This window comes from Ailuropoda melanoleuca, chromosome 2, assembly GCF_002007445.2.
Source record: "Ailuropoda melanoleuca isolate Jingjing chromosome 2, ASM200744v2, whole genome shotgun sequence".
NCBI classification, from domain to species: Eukaryota; Metazoa; Chordata; class Mammalia; order Carnivora; family Ursidae; genus Ailuropoda; species Ailuropoda melanoleuca.
Window position 1 is genome coordinate 188,651,701 of NC_048219.1, and position 21,669 is coordinate 188,673,369.

Below are 21,669 nucleotides of genomic sequence, written 5' to 3' on the forward strand. Positions count from 1 at the left end.
CCTGTGGGACTGCAGAATTTACAAATATGAAATTGGGCAATGCCAAAGTTTCATTAGCTCCTTTATCATAAAATCTTTGAGAAGCAGCACCTGTTACCTTGTGTATCATGGAGAAGGAGGGCTGTTGAATCATTTTCCTAGGTTACACAATCAACATATGGTCTAGTTACTAGCTTGAAACTTAGTTGCTGAAACATAGTAGACTTGAGCCAATTTTTAGGCTCTGTCTGTTCTTGCAGAATGGAATGCATCCAATTTCAGTGAACCCATCGAGTTTCCTCATACTCTCACTCTTTCCTAGGGACATCTCTTCCAAGTCAAGTTTCTAAAGGGTGAGTGCTGGTGTGTCATGTAATGGCACAGTCTTCCCTGGGGAGTACCGTGAGTAACAAACTGGACTTCTTCAATTTCAAATTCCTGCTTTGGGTTTTATGCGGGGCATTGAAAATGTTCACTGATTGAAATCTGATGACTCAAATATTGCACTGAAGGCAATTAACCGTATAAAGTTCTGCTAAGTCTAGAGATATAAATTCTCTTTGTTTTTTATCTCCATATTGTAATATTTCCCACCAGTCTGGGGAGATTTTAGACAAAGTGTTTAACACTGTGAAATTTACCGAAGTCTAAACAGACTAAACTGCTAGAAATAAGACTGTCAAGGAGCCATTACACCCAAATGCATCTGAATCCCGTTTTCCCACTGGCCTTTCTGGAAAGTCTGCAGATTTTGTCCAGTATCAAATAAGACTTGGGGCAGAAATGTGGAGATTCTTTTCATTTCCACCTCATAGAAGGATGGTGTTTGTTTATGTCTCTTGATGGGGTTGGGTCCTTCCAAATCTGATCTTTCATTAATTCCTCTCTTGCTTTCTCAGAGCAACAATACACAGGGCAGGGAAGAGAAAGGGGAGAAACAATTAGGCCAAACAACACAACACAATGTGGAAACACTTGCCTCATGTAAACCCAGCCTGGGTTGCATCTGAAATACAAATGAACCAGAGAGAAAGTATCAAACACACCAGGTGTAACAGCAGCTCTTATTTAAAAATTCCCAGTCGTTATTGAATGCTTAGCTGGGGCTTACAGAGAAAGGAATACAGCTGACTCTTAACCTCGGCCAAGGTAATTAAAGTCACAACTGGATATTAAGAAACCTCTCAGCACAAATCATGACAGGCAGGCACCCTGACCTAGCAGGAGCTTTTCTTTTTGCTCTAACAGGGACCCTTTGTAGAGAACCATTTAGAAAGTATTTTTAGAATCTGTGTTGAGACCTGTTTCCCTGGGAAGTCAAGTAACGAGCAGGTACCTCACGGATCGCTCGCTGAGCTGCAGAAAGCTGCTCGTGTCATCCAGATTGTCCTCCTCATTGGCAAGCTGGGACCAGCTGTCCGTGCTCTCCCCACTGCTGCCGGAAAGGTTGGGGAACTCATCGGGGGCTCTGCCTTCTGCCGAGACTTCAGCCCCTGCTACATTTCTGGCATCGAGACTGTCACTGTAGATGGCAAGATAGTATTACCAAGGGCGGAGACACAAGACAGAACTTTTCATGGGGACCTTGCTGGCTGCTCTGTTGAGGGTGGGTTTCTGCCACAGTGAGCAGGATATCCTTGGAGATGGGTGGAATTTTTCTTTCAGGCTATTCTCTTTCCTGGTGCCCTAGGTCCCCTTTTGCCTTTTCAAGATTGCTGTCTGTCAGCTTCCCCATCTCTTCATTTTATGTCTTTCTACTGACTCCCTCCATTCATTTCAAGAACGCATCGAAGCTCCCTGGGCTGCATACATAAGGATAAATGTGGGGCAGTAGTGTTTCTAATGAAGAGACCCAGAGCATCCTCCCCAGAGATTATGAGTCATTGGTTCTGCAAGGAGACCAAGAAATCTGCATTTTGAACAACACTCCAGGTAATTTTAATGCAAGTGGCATGTGGACCAGGCTGGGAGAAAAATGCCCACCCGCTTTTGGAGGTTTCCCTAGTCATACTGCCTGCAAATGCCTCTGAACACATTTTGCCTTTGTAGCTACCCTTTTACACCATCCTCTCCCTCTGAAACCTCTGATTTGTATCCCCACTGCCCATCTGGATGAGTGCTTTTTTAGGTCAAGCTGCTCTCCAAAGCATTTAACCCTTGATCTGACAGGCTTTTGTCCTTGCAGCCTTTGTTTTGCTCCCTGGCCTCCCAGGACTTTCTGCCTCTCTGGTCACGCTTTGCCAAGAGCCTGTTCCCTGTGTTACCTCTCAGGGCCACCTTTGCTGGCTCTGATGACTTCACTGCCCTCCTTTCCATTCTGTCCCTAACAATTTCATCTACTCTCCTGCCTATGAAAATTACTTCTAAATCTGAACTCCAGCCAGAGCCCCTCTTCCAGCTTCTGGGGCTCTCTTTTCAGCTGGTCTTCTGAACATATTCTATCCGTCTTGTTAACATTTTGAAATCAACATATCTTAAATGAATTCTAATTGCCTTCCCATCCTCTTCCTGTGTTTTTTATTTCCATTGACCTTTCTGTCTCTGGCTCATGAAATTATCTTAATTTATGTCCTTCTAAATTGTTTGAATTTAGATTTGGAAGGAATCTCATAGATTTCCTGTAGATTCGGATACAGAAGCCCAGTGAGGTTAAATGATTTGTCCAAGGTTGTAAAAAGAGTTGGTACCAGACATTAGACCTTAAGTTTTGAAACTTGTGGGCATTGCTCCGTTACTCTTGGCTGGACGATATTGTATTGGCCTTCTCACAGCTGAGCCCCAACTATTTCTCCTCTTTCTACCATATGATCCAGAAATTCCATTTCTAGGAATTTATCTCCCCAAACCAAAAACACTAATTTGAAAGGACATATGCATGCCTATGTTTATTGCAGCACTATTTACAACAGCCAAGATATGGAGACAACCTAAATGTCCATCAATAGACGAATGGATAAGAATATATAATAAATATATACAATGGAGTATTAGTCATTAAAAAGAACACAGTCTTGCCATTTGCGACAACAGGGGTGGAATGAGGTGGTGTTATGTTAAGTGAAATAAGACAAACACCATACGATTTTACTTTTATGTGGAATGTAAAAACAAAACAAATGCCGGGAGATCATATAGTGAGGTTTGCAACACAGAAGGGAAATCCCAAAGTTATGAAGCTTGGAGCTCACATAGGGGCTGCTGCTGATGCATTTGCCCCTCCTCTTCACCAGGGAGAGAGAGAAAGGAGAGACAGAGAGAAAGGGAGAGAGAGGGAAAGAGAGAGAGAGAAAGGGAGGGGGAGAGAGAGAGAGAGATCACTTACAAACAGATCCAGAAGTTCTCTACAGAAAAGAGGAAACGGTCTCTACTTCACCACCCTGGATGGTAAACAAATAGCTCCAGAAATGTAAATCTCTTTATCTTTCTAAAAGTTTCTCTCTTTAGGGTTAGTATTCAATCATCCTTCCATCCAGGTGCCAATACTCTTTGTTTAGAAAGCCAAATGTACAAAAATATGAACATATTCATGCAACCTTTCTCCTGACACTGCCAATAGATATCAAAAATTAATAGTATAGTAGAGAAGGACATTCATAACGGCAAGCAAAAAGCATGAGTGTATCTCTCAGGTGACAACAAAAAAATGCAGTAATCTGGTGTAGTGGATACTAGAATGCCTTTCTGGGCCATTGCATCCTGACTGCAGAGAATATTGTCTGTGGCCAGGGCACACTGGGAATTACCAGCAGGCAGAGAATTGCTCGGCCAAGGTCGTACCCTCTCTCAGTGAGCATCCCATCAACCAGGTGATACAAAGACACAAAAGGCCAGTTCTTGTCTCACTTGGCATCAAAACTGACAGGCCATTCCCTCTTCAGGGGTTCGTGTAGGATGTGCTGAAGTCTCAGGTGCAAACATATTTGGGGCCACCTTCTCTCCATACAATCTTGTTTTTCCTACCTCCTTATAGATGAATGTACACATATCTCTGAAGAGCACGCCCTACTAGATTATAGGCCTGAAACTCTCCCTCTTAAATTCTATTCCCGGGGGATGCAAACCAACACATTTCGTCTCCTTCATTCAAAATAGTATATTGGCTGCAGAGAAGTCTTTGTAATTCTCTTCAATCTTAGGATTAGTACCATTATCCTTTCTCCAAAAAATGGTTATACTTGAAAAGTTTTTAAATGAGTTCTAATACAGAGAGTAGAGTTTCAAATGTATAAATTTTGGGGTTTGATGAAAAATTTCCTTTTTGATATGTGAATTGGCTACCTAGAAAATTTCACAAAAGCTTTGGATCCTTGCCTCTAGGACCCCTTCCCCAGCATTCTGGATAGGTACAGTATCAAGTGGGGCTTTCTCTAGCATGCTGTGCTACTAACACTTGATGAAAGAAAGGGTCTTTATAAGCTTGATTTTCCTTTCTCAAATGTTGAGATTTTCCCAAATTGAGCAGGGAGTAAGTGAGAGAATGGCTGCAACCAAAAAGACATTGGATGAATTTAGTTAAATTCAAATGAAAGAAAAGTTATTGAAGACAAATGGAAATAATACACATACTCCCCAAAAAGGAGTAGATAAGCCAAGTACTGAGCACAGAGGAGAGGCTTCTAAAACCATCTGTTTGGTTAGGTAAAAAGAAATTTCCTGGATGAATTCTATACCAAATTAGGACCTTAAATTACTAGAAAAACTCATTCCAGGATATTTCTCACTAAAGCAGAAGCTTAATCTCAGTGATTGACATTGAATATTCAGGTTAAAAATGAGTCTGTCAGCATATTTTATTTTATCTAATTTCATGCTCTATTTACAGTAAATCTCATATTCTTTGTTACAGAACTGGGAATTCAAAATGAATAATGATTATCTAAAACACTGGTTTTCATTTTCTCTTGGGATAAATGTATAGCTTTGCTCATTTATTTATGAATAATGCACAGACGTGTTATGTAGATGTATATAGATGGCCTTTTTCCTTTTCTGTTTTCATGGTTCACATACAGAGCTTCAGAGGACTGTTTTAGTATGATATTCAAATCAATTGTAGAATTTCTGAGTAAGCAGGGACCTCAGAAATCATCTAGCCTGATGTTCCCCCAACTTAATTTACTAGCAAGCCACTGTGATGATTTTTGCCATACCAGCATTCCCCCTGTATTATGTTAATAATAACAACTGTAAAAATGAGTTTAGGTGATCTAAATGTTTATTTTAAAAAGGAATTTTGAGTCATCACTCTAAATGGAAAATAGAAATCACTTGCCACAGGTAGAAGGTAGCAATAAAAATAAACATAGAACTACCGAAAAAGCCATCTTTCCAATGGGTCATCCAGTTTAATTATAAAGTTCATTGAAGAGGGAAATCCTAAGAAACATACACATTTTTTAAATTTAAATTTTAGTTAACATACAGTGCAATATTGGTTTCTGGAGTAGAATTCCGTGATTCATCACTTACATACAACACCCAGTGCTCATCACAACAAGTGCCCTTTTTAATACCCGTCACCGATCTGGCCCATCCCTGCCCACTTCCCTCCATCAGCCCTCACTTTGTTCTCTGTCTTTAAGAGTCTCTTATAGCTTGTTTCCCTCTCTTCTTTTCTCCCCCTTCCCATATATTTACCTGTTTTGTTTCTTAAATTCCACATATGAGTGAAATAATATGGTATTTGCCTTTCTCTGACTTATTTCACTTAGCATAATACCATCTAGTTCCATCCATATCACTGCAAATGGCAAGATTTTATTCTTTCTGATGGCTGAGTAATATTCCATTGTATGTATATATGCATCACATCTTTATCCATTCATCAGTTGATGGACATTTGGACTCTTTATCCATTCATCAGTTGATGGACATTTGGACTCTCTCCATAGTTTGGCTATTGTTGATAATACTGCTATAAATGTCAGGGTGCATGTACCCTTTGAATCTGTATTTTTTTATCATTTGGGTAAATACCTAGTGGTGCAATTGCTGGATTGTAGGCTAGTTCTATTTTTAACTTTTTGCAGAAATTCCATGCATTCTTCAGAGTGGCTGCACCAGTTTGCATTCCCACCAACAGTGCAAGAGGGTTCCCCTTTCTCTGCATCCTCACCAACACCTGTTGTTTCTTGTTTTGCTCATTTTAGCCATTCTGACAGGTGTGAGGCGGTATCTCATCATGGTTTTGACTTGTGTTTCCCTGATGATGAGTGATGTTGAACATCTTTTCACGTGTGTTAGCCACCTGGATGTCTTCTTTGGAAAAGTGTCTATTTATGTCTTCTGCCCATTTCTTAACTGGATTATTTGTTTCTTGGATTGTTGAGTTTGTTAAGTTCTTTATAGATTTTGGGTACTAACCCTTTATCAGGTATGTTGTTTGCAAATATCTTCTCCCATTTCATATGCTGCCATTTAGCTTTGTTGATTGTTTTCTTCACTGAGCAGGTCTTTCATGAAGTCCCAATAGTTCGTTTTTGCTTTTGTTTCCCTTGCCTCCGGAGACATGTCTAGTAGGAAGTTGCTACTGTTGAGGTCAAAGAGGTTTCTGCCTGTGTCCTCCTCTAGGATTTTGGTGGTTTCTGTCTCACATTTAGGTTTTTCATCCATTTTGAATTTGTTTTTGTTAAACATATGCATTTTAAATATTTTATTTTAACTTTAAATGCATGAACATGTCTTTATTCATCAATCTTTAAACTAACAAAAAAAACCCCTTTAAGTTTCATTGATTTTCTCTATTCTTGTCTATTTCCTTTAATTATTGATCTTTGCTCTTACTTTTATTATTTCCTTCCTTATATTACCTTGGATTTAATTTGATCATCTTTTCTTAGTTTCTTACGTTGAAAGTTCAGATTATTGATGTTAGATGATTCTTCTTTTTACAAAGCAACCCTTGCAAATTTTGATATATTTTGTTTTCATTTTCATTCACTTAATTTTTTTGATATTTTATTTATTTATTTGAGAGAGTGAGCCAGAGAGGGCATGAGCAGGGGGAGAGAGAAAAAGGGAGAAGCAGGCTACCTGCAGAATTGGGAGCCAAATGTGGGACCCCATTCCAGGACCCTGGGATCATGACCTGAGCCAAAGGCAGACGCTTAACAGACTGAGCCACGCTGGCCTCCCCATTTTCATTCACTTTAAAGTTTACTCTAATTTCTGTTGTGATTTGTCCTCTGATCAATGGATACTTTGAAAGTGTGTTGTTAATTTCCAAATATTTGGGGAGACTTCCTAGATTTTTTGATTTTTTAAAAATTTCACTGTGATCAGAGAACATGTTCCATAATAGTCTAGGTTGTATTTTCAATTTATTAAGACTGATTTTGTGGCTTCATGGCTTACCCTGGTTAATGTTTCAAGTACACTTGAAAAAAATGTATATATTGCTACTGTTGGTGGAGTGTTTAAATGTTAATTAGTTCAACTTGATTGAAAACGTTGTTCAAGTCTTAAATACTGGCATATTCTCAAAGATTTTGCTTGTGTACAAAGTTACTATTCTGCCCTTATTTAAAAATTTTTCGATAGGCTTTATTTTTTTAGAATGACTTTAGGTTCTAAAACAGAGTGGAGAACAGCCTCCACTATTAACATCTTGCACCAGAGTGATATATTTGTTACAATCAATGAGCCTATGCTGACACACCATTATCACCTTAAATCCATAGCTTACATTAGGGTTCACTTTGGTGTTGTGCATTTTATGTGCATATTTATAATGACACGTATCCACCATTATGGTTATCACACAGAATGGTTTTATTGTTCTAAAAACCTTCTGGGCTCCACCTTGTCATCCTTCCTTCCCTCCTAACCTCTGGAAACCACTGATCTTTTTGCTGCCTTTTCTGAAAATATCAAATAGTTGGAATCATTTAGTATGTAACCTTTTGGATTGGCTTCTTTCACTTAATAATATGCATTTAAGTTTCCTCCATGTTTTTTTTTTTTTCCATTGCTTAATAGCTCATTTATTTTTAGTGCTGAATAACATTCTACTGCCTGGATGTACCAGACTTTATTCATCCATTAACCTACTAGAGGAAATCTTGGTTGTTTCCAAGTTTCATCTATTATGAGTAGAGCTGCTATAAAATCCTGTGTGCAGGTGTTTTATGTAGAAACAAATTTTCCACTCATTTTAATAAATACCAAGGGGAATGACTTTTGGATCACGTGGTAAGCTCATGCTTATTTTTGTAAGAAGCTGCCGAACTGTCTTTCAAACTGGTTGTACCATCTTTGCATTCCTACCAGCAATAAATATGAATTCTTGTTGTTCCACATCTTTCTCAGCATTTCGTGTTGCCTTTTTTTTTCTTTTTTTGGCCATTCTAATAGGTGTGTAGCAGCTTCTCTTGGTTGCTTTAACCTGAAATTGGCTAATAACATATGATATCGAGCATCTTTTCATATGCTTATTTGCCTTCTGTACATCTTCTTTGATGAGGTGTCTGTTGAAGTCTTCTGCCCACTTCAAAGTCAGGTTGTTTGTTTTCTTACTATTGAGTTTTAAGAGTTCTTTATATATTTTAGATAACAGTCCTTTATCAGATATGTCTTTGGGAATATTTTATCCCATTCCTCAGCTTGTCTTCTGGTCCTCTTGACAAGTGTCTTTCAGAGAGCAACAGTTTTTAATTTTAATGAAGTCCAGTTTATCGATTACTTTTCTCATGAATCATGTCTTTGATATTCCATCTTAGAAGTCATTACCAAACCCAAGGTCACCTAAATGTTCTTGTATGTTATCTCTTAAGAGTTGTATAGTTTTATTAAATTTTACATTTAGATATAGAATCCATTTTGAGTCAATTTTTGTGAAGAGTGTAAGTTTTGTTTCTAGACTCATTTTTTGGCATGTGAATATCGAGTTGTTGCACCAGTATTTCTTGAAAAGACTACCCTTTTTCCATTGTATTGCCTTTGATTCTTTGCCAGAAATCAGTTGACTATATTTGTGTGGATCTATTTCTGGGATTTCTATTCTGTTTCATCGATCCATTTGTTCATTCTTTTGCCAATGCCACACTGTCTTGATTACTGTAGCTTTATAGTAAGTCTTGAAGCCAGATAGTGGCAGCCTGACTTTGTTCTTCTCCTTTAATATTGTCTTGGCTATTCTGGATATTTTGTCTCTGTGTAAATTTTGGAATCACTTTACTGATATCCACAAAATAACAAGCTGGGGTTTTGAATGGGATTGCACTGAATTTATAAATCAAGTTAGGAAGAACTGACATCTTGACAATATTGAGTCTTATCCATGGATAGACTTTATTTTTTGCTAAGTAAAAAATACTAAGTTGGCAGTTTTTTCCTTCTGCACAGGAAAGATGTCATTCATCATTTTTTAGCTTTCATTTTTTTCAGATAAGAAACCTGAAATTTTTATGTTCCTCATATGTAAGTTGTTTTTTCCTCTGAGCTGCTTTCAGGACTATTTCTTTGTCTTTGGTTTATAATAATTTGATTATGATGTGCCTTGATGTGGTTTTCTTTTTGTTTATCTTGCTTAGGATTCATTTTACCTCTCAATTTATGAGTTTATAATTTTCACCAAATTATATATTCATGTGTACCTTCAAATATTGGAGCATGTTTGTAATAGCTATTTAAAGCCCTTGTCTACTAATTTCATCATCTTTCTACTTCCTGAATATATTTATATTGACTGATCATCGTATTGGTTATGGGTGACATTTTTCCACTTTGTTTTTTTACTTGCATTTTTTAAAATTTTTTATTAGTTTCAGAAGTAGAATTTATTGATTCATCAGTTGCATATAACACCCAGTGCTCATTATATCAAGTGCTCTCCATAGTGCCCAATTATCACCTCCCCCAACCCACCTCTCCTCCAGCAACTCTGTTTTTTTTCCTAGAGTTCAACATCTCTTATAGTGTACGTGAAACATTATTTTATTGGATCTTATGCTGTAAATTTATGCTGTATTTTGCTGTATTTCTTTAAAGTGTGTTAGACTCATTCTACGTTAAATTAGTTTCAGTTCAGTTTGATCTTTTCAATGTCTATTTTCAAGTTTTTTTTTTTTTTTTTTTTTTTTTTTTTAAAAAAGTTTTTAATTTTTTTTTTTTTTTTTTTTTTTTTAGAACAAGTTTAGATTAGCTTTTATTTTTTAGGGCTAATTTAGCCTTAATTCCCTAGTGTGATATTTTAGGGTCTCTGCTAAATACTGCATGTATTTTACACGGATTCTCTCCTATGCTGGTTGGAAATAAACTTCTCCAAGTTCCATATGAACTTGTGGAATTCTTCAGCTTACAGCTGTTTGGCTTCATGGGGTTTCACTTATACATGCTTGGTTTAGTGTTCAGCAACAGGCTCAAGGGGATCTCTCTGCAGACTTCTAGAGTTCTTTCTCTGTGTAGCACCCTCTAATCTCTGACTCCTTAACTGAGTGACTTTCGAGCTCTGCTTACGTTTGTTCACTTTGCATTGTTGCCTGAAAAGAATATCTAGGCAGAGATTTGGGGCAATTATTGGGGTCACCATGTTTGTTTCCCTCTTTCAAAGTGCTGCTTGTTGCACAATGTCTGACAACAATTGTTTCATATATTTTGCCCATTTTTCTAGTTGTTTACAGAAGCAGGGTAAATTTAGCTTTAGTTATTCCATCAGAGTGGAAACAAAAGTCCTTTCACATTTATTGCAAGCATGCATTAAAGCTTTTATTTCAATGGTTTTATTTTTTAGTAATTACTTTTTATAGTAGAGGTTTTAATTTAAATGATTATATTTGTCATCTCTCGTAGTATTTAAGTAATTTTTAAGTCTACCTTATTCTATTTTAATTATAGTTTATTCCTTGCTCCTGGTTTATATACCTTATTTTTAAAAATATTTAAGATATATTTATTGTATATTCTGTATCTAATAATTCCTATATCTGAAATCCTTATGAGGGCTAATCCTACTATTTTGTGTTTGTACTGAGTCTTGCTCACAGTGCTTTGATTCCTTGTGTATCTTCGATTTGAGTTTCTGAGCCCTTATTTGATGGGACTTTATCTATTGATATCTTTTGAGACTTGGGCTTAAGTACCCAGAGATTCACTGTCGTCTCTGCCAAGGTCTCACAGTGCTGTTAACCTGAAATTGCATTAAGTTAATTTACCAACTTGGGGTTTTCTGGACCACACAGATGGTGTAAGTTAGAACCTCACATATGCATTAGGGAAGCTGTGGTTATAAATTCTTAGAGGATTTTCCCCCTTCTACCTAGGGCCCTAACCCCAAAAGATACATCTTATCAACTCCCTTTCTGGTAAGTGAACTTTTTACTAAGTTTGTACTTCTTCTGAGGATGTAACCCTTCAGGATATGGAGGTTGGTGTCATTTCTAAGTCTTCACCATTCATGGACCCACAGTCTTATTTCCCAGTTTTCACTAGCTTTTAGAAAATGAACTTGTAGGTTAGGGAGACTGGCAAACCTCAAGAGCAAACACAGAATTACTACTTGTGTTTCCTACTTTTGTTTCTATAGCCTTTCATTTTCTTCTTCTGAGATTTTCATCATCATTATTTATTAATACTGTTAAGGTCAGCCCTGTATTCAAAAGGCTATTGATGATATTTAATTAATGTGGGATTTCTGGGCGGTGTGTGGTGGGAGGATTTTTTAGGCTAGTTAGAACACCAGTGCTGCTTGAAACACAAATGTACGTATTCCACTTCAATTCTTTACATGGTTGGCGCCCTCTTTTCCCCTAGGTCTCACCCAAATGCCCACATTCTGTCTTAAGTAACCACATCCCCAACCAGTTGTTCTCCATCACATTATTCTTTTTATTTTCTCTCCTAACACACTGTAATTATCTTTTCCCAATCGGTCTTTCCATGCATATTGTCTTCTCTCCCACTGGGTATGTAGGAACTATGACAGCAGGTTCTCAACTCTATTTTCTATTGTGTGTTTAGCCCCAAGGACAGTGTGTATCACAGAATGGACATGCAAATATTTATTGGATGAATAATTGTTTTTTTGAAGCAAATAGAAATAAAAACACAACATAAAATATACTTCTAAAAAACCAGATTATGCCCACCAGGGCAACATGTGAATCCTCAGAATTCTCAGCTTGGTGTTTATACCTTGTGCTCTCAAATTATCAAAAAGCTATATAATTGCTCTTTGATAATCTCAGAGAGGGCAGCTGAGTGAAGAACACATTACTGTTCACCAATAGGATACTATTTTCCCAGAAATCAAGAATTGGACTATCCTAAATCATTTACCTTCTTTATAATTGAGGGATTACTCAGGTATCTGGACAAATGTCGCAGCTTCAAATACAACATTTGTTTCCATTTGGGCATAGCTTCCATAATGAATTCTGAAATTGTTACTCTTTTTTTAAAAAAAAGTAAGAAAGTAATTTTTATTTCGGTATGTTAGGCTTTTACGAAGTTTTTAGCAGAATTATGAAAGTGTCCTTCAAAGAGTAACCTAAAAATATTTTCAGGACATAACATTTCCCTATGGCCAAACAGAATCAGGAGTGTCTGTGTCACCTCCTTCCCTCTGTGTGTAAGGTGGCAGGAACTATTTCACAGAGAACTGAGTTCTGTATTTTGACATATCAAATCCCCTATTAACAACGCTGAGCTTAGAAAACGTGATCTAAAGATAACTAAATTCTCCCTTGTAAATCTTAGTAATTCTGTTTTAACAGAATTTTCACACTGTTTATAACAGGTTTCTCTTGGGAAAAAAACATCTCTTGAAATAAAGGCAATCATATACCTTAACCCTGAACAACAACAACAACAACAACAACAACGACCACCATAAAGTAAACATTTACTGAGTACTTCTAATGGGCTAGGCACTGAGTCAAGAGCTTTATCCCTACAGGTGAGTAAACTGACAGAGAGATTAGGGAACTTGTTCAAGGTTAGTTAGTGGAGTTCTATAACAATTCTTTATATTGCTTCACAAAGGAAAATGTATTAAATGTTCTTATGTTTTGGAAGCAGATTCAGCTCTTGAATTTCTAAGACTGATGATTCTATATTCTTTTTTCTTTGGTTGTTGGAAAACCAAATCAGAAGTCCATATTATGAGTTGAGAGAATACATGCTTGGGTCCTTATAGGGAATATAAATCTAAATCAGTGGGAGGCTTTATGTATTCATGCATATTTCCCCAATTTTTTGGAAGTCTCCAGGTTGTAACCTATTTTAAACACCACATTAGTGACATTTCCCTCAAAATTGTATAATGAATATGATTTCACTTCAGTGGCAATCAGTATTTGACTTAAGCCTACAGTCACAAATCTTGTTAAACTACTAGTTCATAAGTGCTCCCTAACTAGGTAACTTTCTTTGGCTAAAAATCTTGGCTGGTTTATGATAACGTTGAAGAAGATTCTAAGTCAGGCACCTGGAATCTAAAACAAGACTTTTCCATTTTCATGTATCTCACGTTCGGTTATTTGGTTTCTTCAACTGTTTGATCACTTTTGAAAACTTGTTTCCCCATACTCCCTGGAGGTGGTGAATACAGTGAGGCATGGTACTCCTATAAGACTTTGATAATTACTGTCTAGAGCTGGAGAATTACTGATATATATGAACTTGTTTTGGTCAGCTTGGCCTATATTTCAATTTGTTTAACTTTATGTTCTTTTGCTTGTAAGTTTTCATGTTCTTCTTCCCCTTGAATTCTTCAGGATTTAATTCAATTGGAAAGTTCTCAGCAGTAAGTGCTAAGAAGAAAATACTCAGCTCACCTGGACCCCCCCCGCCCCCCCGCTCCTTGTAATGACGCCCTATAGTGATAAGGAGCACACATCTGCTTCCCTAGTAGAGGTGGGGAAGGGTTAGGGATTTTCTAGAGCAGCTGAAATTTGATGAAGACTGTGTTGAACTTGTTTATTTCACCTAAACATTTAAAAATAACAGGCTTTTTGTACAACAGGCGTATGTCTCTGAAAAGACTACATAGGCTGTTTCTTCAACTTACATTTCCCAAGGTTTGTAGCTTAATTTTGGGGTTTTTTTCCTATCTTATCTAACTAGAGATGAAAAATATATAAAATAAATAAGTCACGGAGATGAAAAGTACAGCCTAGGGACTATAGTCAGGAATACTATCATAATATTGTCTGGTGACAGACGGTGACTACATTTGTGAGCACTGAGTAATGTATAGTAGAACAGCTAAATCACTGTATTGTGCACTTGAAACTAATATAATGTAGTATGTCAACTAAACTTGAATAATAAATTTTTAAATGATACAATAGTCTCATTGTCAAGAATCTTATAAATTTTCTACAGAAAAGGGGAATTATAAAAGGATTGACTCTTCCTTAAGCACCTGGAAAGAAATAATTCCTTTGTCTCAAATTCAAAATGCATTTTCACTTACATTACAATTTTCTGGAAAGGAACTATTGAAATAGTAATACTCTAATATTGCTTTGCAACACTGCCATGATTATCCCATGCATCTGAAGGTCCAGCATTTTGGAACATAGTGTCCTTGCAAATAACATGTGAAAGGAGAGATGATGGAGGAAAATGATACCAAAGTATCTGATGTCAGATTCCAATATTAAAATTTATTTAAATTTAACTTTTTTCAAATGGATAAGTTGACATAATGTTCCTTTTTGCTTGAAAATTTTCATGACTGAATTTTAAAAGGTAACATCGTATGGGGTATTAATTTTCATGGGGAAAATGAAACTTTATTTCCTCCATTATATAGATGAACTCAATTTGTTTTAGAAATTTAAAAAAAATACTTCCAACTTTCTACTATAAGTGCATATTAACCCAGGGAGGCCATTTATTGTCTCAGGATTTCAATTCTTGCATCAATAAAGCCCCTAGCATTTAGAATAAATACTAACTAAGATACAAACTCCAGTCCCACACACCCTATCTAGTCTAAGGGGTCATTCACTCACCTAGGGTTTTGGCAGGCTCTCACGGCAGCGTCTCCATCCCTCGTCACATCTGAGACATTTTCATCTTTCAAATGCTCCTCTGTTTCCTGCAGGGGGCTGCTTCTAGACGGGGAGTGTTCAGGTTCTCCGACACACTCTTCTCTCTGATCTGTTTCAATCTGAATTAAAGGCACTTCCCTTGAGCAAAGTGACCGCCTGGTGTAGTTGATAGGCACAGCCTCATGGCATGAAGACGTTTCCCTTCTAGAATCTAAACTGCCGTGGTTTGTAAGAGGAGCAGCTTTGCTCTGAGATGACACGGGGGAATGTTTGCTTTCGGTAATGGAGTGTTTCCTTGGGTTATCAACAGACTCTTGAACGAGACGAGTTGGCCCCCTTTGCACTCTGCTTGAAACTGGTCTGTTCGCACATTTCTCCAGTTGCAGGGGAGGGCCACCAGGAACAGGCTCGGCCTCAGCTGCCTCGGCATCATCCACTATAATTTTGTTCTTCCGCATGAGGGCCTTGATTGAGTTTGCCCACGTCTCATGAATTAGCATGCTGGTGATCTGGTCAGTCCCGCCTCTCCGATACAAGCAAGAGTCAGATTTGCAGAGACCCGAGGAGGGAGCGCTACTGCCTGGGTGTACACTTAGGAAATCTTGCTGGCTCTTTGGAGCGAAGCCATCTAAAGAGTTGGCCTTGATGGGTACATTCACCGTCAGCCTGGCACCCGGCAATCTGCTATCTGGCATGGACGACTGTCTGTAACACAATGGGGATCGCAGAGAAGGTGACAGTAGTCCAACTGTCCAATCCTGGCTGCTTCGGCTAGAGGAGGGGCTGTCTCTGCTTTCTCTCTCAATGTCCCTCAGCATGTACCTATAAAACTCCTCGGTTATGCTCTCAGTGCTGGACTGCTTCGAGGGACAGTTTGGCCTCACACTGAGGTGGTCATTTTTACGGCACGCCTGCTGCATGGCTGAGTTCAGGATGCTGCTGGCATTCTTGCCCGCGTAGTAATCCAGCAGTAACTCAAACCCTCTTCCTTCATTTTCCATCTGGTTCACCATAAACCTGGAAAACTCCTCAGTGATGCTTTCACAGCTGGACTGCTTGGAGACAGAGCTGGCCCTGCTAACTGGCTGACTTAGGGTACTCATTAAACCCAGGCTATTTACATAGGCCTGGGCGTTAGAGTCCTCTTCTGGGATGCTTTCACAGCTGGAGGCCTTCAGCCGGTTCCACCGGTCTCCACTGAGCAACCTGTTCCGGGGATGGCTCTGGGCTTGCCAGACCCCGTCCACCATGGAGAACTCTGTTAGGCTCATGATCTTGGCTGCCACTTCGTTTGCAAAAGCATTGACAGAATCTGGGACGTCCTCAAGGTTCATCGACTCGTCCACAACCCTGTTCATCAGCTTCTCTTTAAGCTCTGGGTGCTCATCAGTTTTCCTCTTGATCTCGCTGAGCCTTGGGGGCTTGTGCTTCCTCACTGTGGCCCCACTGCTCTGGCTTTCCTTCCTCCTCTTCAAGGACCGGCAGGATACGTTGGGGGTAACCAGAAACTCATTCCCTCTCTTCCATGCACAAAACCAGGGTTGTTTTCCGTTTGAGTTGTCAAGGCAAATTGCTGCGATTTCAGTTGCCATGGAGACAATCATCTCTGCTAACTCTTCCGCAAAGTCTGTAATGCAGTATATATCAGCGTGTTTTGCCTGTGGTACGGATTGAGCAGGAAGCAGCAAGTCATTCCCTAACAAAGACAGGTTCACTTGAACTTCATTGCCTACAAGGGAGGCATGATTATACTTCTGCGCGTTTGCACTGGCGCTGTCCTCTGCCTCCTGGGAACCGCTGCGGCCCTTGCCCACTGCCAGTGTCCTTTCTCCCTCCGAGGGGGCTCTGTACTCATTCTCATTGTGCCAGCGCATCTGATGAGGGTTGTTCGGATCTTCTCCCGCTGTTCCTTTTCGATGTATTTCTCCGGGGGGTGTTTTAACAGTTGAAGACTCAGGCAGTCTGGGACTACAGGGCAATTCAGATGGCAGCACAGGGTTCTTGAAGAGGCCTGGCTTCGTTGGGCCCTTGCTATCTTGGTTCAGATAAACATTATCAACCAGATCATTGATCATAAGACTAGTGCTACGTGGACTGCTAAGTGGATAGCTGCTGGAATAATCAATGGCTTTGGTCCATGCTAGACTAGCAGCCTGATCAGGTGGCCGGCAGCCTAATTCCGCTTCTGTCCAGCTGATGGTCTCATTAGCGAGGGCAGTGGGGCTTTCGCCAGGCTGTACAAAATGACTCATCTTCTTGAATGTGAAGCATATCACGCTGAAGAGCAGTTGATCTGCACTTTCTATCAAGGTGTCACGAGTTTCAGGGGAATGCCTGCTGTCACTGGCATCAATTGTTTTGTTTTTCTGGTGAGCTTCCTCAATGGAATGCTTCAGGATAACGTTGGACAGGGTATGTGCCAGGTCATCCCTGAGGACATTTTCTGCACACAAGGTCTGAGGCTTTGAAGCAGCTTCTATGATTCTCTTGCTCATTGATTCCATGAGGTCTCCAACGCTGCTGCAGGGATCGGGCCTTGTTAAAACCAGAGCAACCTCCTTGAGCAATGCCCGAGCAATGGCCTCATTTCCCAGCTCCATGCTCCCCGCTGTGGCCAGACTGCAAGGTGGGGGGACCGCTGCACAGGCCTCAGCTGCACACGAGAGGTCACTTGGAGCCTTCGCCTCTCCTGTTTCACCCAGGCCGCACACAGCAATGGCACTCGCCACCTGAGTCATGCCACACAGAGCAGATGGAAAGGAGTATTCACTAATGGAGGGCTCCTTGAGTACTTGGGATATTTGAGTTTGCAGTGGTTCATTGCCTCCCATTGGATGGGCTGAAACCAAAGATTCTCGTTCCATTTTGAGCCTTTCTGTGGCCTGAGGACTGGAAATGGTTCCAATCACAGTGGCCGCACAAGCCAATGCGACTTCTAGAGCACTCTGAGGGTGTCTGCTGGAGTTCTCTCCAGAAAGGACACCTGCGGTTTCAATGGAGAACTCCACCTCAGACCACGAGGCGATGCCAGCCTCAGGGGCGGCATCACTGCCATCTGGACTCTGGACGATGACGATTTTGGGGAGCTCATTCCATGACCGAGGGACCACCATCCCTTTTGCGGAACAGCCACTGGGTAGCAGAGCATTTCCGACGGAGACACTGACTGCTGATTCCTGGGGCGGTGTAGGCTGAGACTGGGACAACCGAATAAATGCGTCTTGCAGCACGGATTCTGCCAAATTTGTAGCATACTCGCCAGTTGTGGGTTCTCCGTCTTGTTTGGGAGGAAGGGAGTTTGTGCCATCTTCACGGTCCCCTGGGTCTAAGCTGTTGTCATGATCAGCGAGGGCACCATATACGGGAGGCCCACCGTTCTTAACCATCCTGGAGAAGTAAGTGTCTCCTGGAATATATGGTGCCTGCGATTTTTCCACGTGACCTCTAACATTTTCTGAATAATAATAATTTGTGGCTGGCCTCTCATTCTGCACAGCTTCTCCTTTCCGTTCCGACGGCTCGGCCGATGCACCGAGGCCCTGCGAAGTGGTGTCTCCTGCTACTTTTTCCAGAGATCCTTCTGCTTTCATCGTCGGATGGTATTTGCCAATGTATTTGTCTTCCAAAGCATAAAACAACTTTTCTTTGTTGTAATTCCATTCCTCCTGAGTGGTTTCCTTTGGTTTTTTGCTTTCCAAAACATGAGCTGAGACATTTATATTTTCATAACCTAGAGAAGACAAAATGAGGGCCCACTATTACTTTATGGATAATAGGATCTCATGAGTCTAAAATAACAATTACTTTTTTAAAATTGCCTTATAGCATCAGGGGTTTTTTTCCCCCTAAAACAGCATTTAGAATGTTCCTTCAAGACAAATGAATCTGAAAAGGCTTTTCAGTTTCGTTATAGAACCGAGTCAACAAAACGGTTTTCAATGTGGGATATAAATGTCAGCACTAGAGTGGGAGAAAATGGCATGGGGGGGCTGAGTGCTGATCCCCTTTCTTTCTTTCTTCTTTTTTTTTTCTTTAAAGATTTTTATTTATTTATTTATTTGGGGGAGAGAGAGAGCACAGAGCGAGAGAGAGCACTGTAACACTTCCAAATACTAGACAAAGAAACTGGGGCTCAGAAGGGCTAGGTAAGCGACCCAGGCGTCACAGCCTCAAAGAGGCAGTGCTAGAATTAGGCCAGTTTAAGTTGGCTTCAGCTAATAGGTGGCTTTATGGAAGTCCCAGGGAAGATAACTTTCCTCCCTGTGGTAGTCTAAGTCTCTCCACAGGCAGGCTGTCCTTCAGCGTCCCCTAGGCATCTTTAGGAAAATGGAGCCATCCCACCACTGAGTCTAAGTCCACGAGTCAGCATCCTCACTGGTGGTCTGTTATTCTCCTGCCCTCCCTAAACTCAGTACATGAAGATTGTGATGTGTCAGCCAAACGGACATGGCCTGAAACTTTCCTGAAATTCCACTCATTTTTAGGGGGTGACTAATTCCAGGATGTGCATTTGTTTCATGGGGCGGTTCTCACCGCTCCTATAGTCTTCCACCCCGCTTTCCTCCTCCAAGTGCTCCGAGGCGGTGAGAAAGTCCTCCTCGATTGAAGACAGGGAGCAGTTGGTGTCGTCCTCCACTTTTAAGACGTTGGTTTCCAGGTGGAGCTGCCGCTCCTGCACCAGTTCAAGACCGATCAAAAATTTGTTGATTTCAAAGATGATGCAGTTGGTACTGTTTGCCCTGTTCCCTCTCGCGCACTGGACCAAGCAGATATCTGGCAGCCAAGGGCACTGAAAGTACAGAGGAAAAAAGACATTTATTAAAAGAGAAAATAAAGACCATCACTTCCGGCCTTTCTTCTTCTACCAGTCTTTCTTGTTACAAGCAGTGGGGGAATGTTTAAATATTTGGATTATCTTCTGGGCTTCGACTGATGCATTGCTTGAAAAAAAAAATTCAACTGTTAATTGGGCACACAGGGTACGTAGGAGAAAGTCTGACTTCGGGGGAACTAGACCAGTTGCAAAACGTATTTCTGTCGCCTCCTGTCAAAGCAAAAGTGGCACCGGGCAAACTTAAGCAGGTTAAGGAAGACTTTCTTTGAAGCTCTTAAATTAGTTAAGACGGTCCAGAACTGAGTGGGACCGCACCTCCCCTGAAACAAAAGGCTCAAGGGCTTTTAAGAGCTGGTGCAGAGGGCTGCAGGCTGTGTGTGCTTGCTGATTGATTTAACCAGAGGAAAAGCAAATGTTCTTATATCTGCGTGGCAGGTGGTGGTTTTGCAAATTGGAGTCAGGCTCATACTGAACCTGGGCTCCCATCCTTCCACAGAGAAAGGGACAGGATCTTCTTTGATGATCTTACTCAGAGATGGTTCTTAGGTCTTAGAAAAAGACACTCCTGGGCTGTAAACTTGGCTTGAGGCTTTTCGAACGATTTACATCTCAAAGGGGCAGAGATTCCAAAGGATGTTTTTTAAAGTAAATGTTCTAAGACAAGGGCGTCAGGGCCTCAGGTCAGGAGGAAGCCTGTCTGAAGTCTAGGCAAGCTGAGGCGAATGTGGAGGCTGGTCTTGGGCACCCTTCTTGATTAACCTGAGTCCCAGTTTCTCCGACCAAGATCTTTTCCTGCCTTGGTGGTGTTCAGTAAAGCCTCTGCCAGTATTTAGTATTTCTATAACTATAGTTGGAATTTATAATGCGCATTACTCTTCTGAAGAAGCAGACACAATGGAGTATAAAGAAATCCACTGGAAGAGCACTGATTATCTCTAAATGAGCGGCATACGAGGAAAGCAGTGAAAAGGAGGCTCAAATCACTGGATGGCATCCCTGTGAGACCTATTAATTCTGTTCTGTTCTGGGGCGACAGACCATGTCCTTATTCTCCACTCCACACTTTTTGCTATCCCTATGGTTGTTCATTAGAATACCAATAACGTTTCAATTGCTCCTGCACAGATGACTGGTAAATTACAAACATATCTTGTGCACTGGGATTTTTATTTTTATAAAAGGAACAATACGCGGATTCATAGTAATTTTTAACAAAATTCTTTGAATGGAAGCAGGAGTTAGTGGGGAGGAGAAAGCTAAATAAATTTATATCAAAGTGGAATTTGAAATGTTTGGGGGAAATAGTTTATGTATAAATGTTAATCTTATAAAAAGGATTATTTAAATCATATGCTTATCTGCAATTAAGAGTTCATTGGGGGGCCTGGGTGGCACAGCGGTTAAGCGTCTGCCTTTGGCTCAGGGCGTGATCCCGGCGTTGTGGGATCGAGCCCCACATCAGGCTCCTCCACTATGAGCCTGCTTCTTCCTCTCCCACTCCCCCCTGCTTGTGTTCCCTCTCTCGCTGGCTGTCTCTATCTCTGTCGAATGAATAAATAAAATCTTTAAAAAAAAAAAAAGTTCATTGGGTCTAATTCTAGTTAACTTGACATTTTGGAATTCTTGAGTCTGAGTACATGTGTGTGTAAGGGGTAATTATGTGTACATGCGGAGAAATACATACGCATAGACATCCATATTGTATTTCTGAAAGTAGTATATCTTTTTCTTACAAAAATATCATTTATTAATCTTTTTGGTTGAATATTATAATTAGAGTCATTCCAGGACAGTTGATTACAAAATGAAAAATCCAGTCTTTCTGCAAGGGGCCTAAGGGGCTCAGAAACGGAATTGATC

The 21,669-nt window shown here is 40.2% G+C and overlaps 1 protein-coding gene across 7 annotated transcripts in view; it reads right to left on the minus strand.

The window, feature by feature from the left end:
• The window catches only part of SPHKAP (SPHK1 interactor, AKAP domain containing), a 162,612-nt gene that overhangs the window by 12,841 nt on the left and 128,102 nt on the right, over positions 1-21,669 (minus strand). For 4 of the 7 annotated variants that reach the window (XM_034655304.1, XM_034655307.1, XM_034655308.1 and 1 more), the window contains 4 exons: positions 19,509-19,764; positions 14,937-18,705; positions 1,316-1,501; positions 959-985 (listed from right to left, as the gene is read on the minus strand). In XM_034655304.1, coding sequence (XP_034511195.1) covers positions 959-985; positions 1,316-1,501; positions 14,937-18,705; positions 19,509-19,764 — 4,238 coding nt within the window. The remainder of the gene's footprint in view (positions 1-958; positions 986-1,315; positions 1,502-14,936; positions 18,706-19,508; positions 19,765-21,669) is intronic. The other 3 variants (XR_004623653.1, XM_034655306.1, XM_034655305.1) reach the window with 1 other exon arrangement.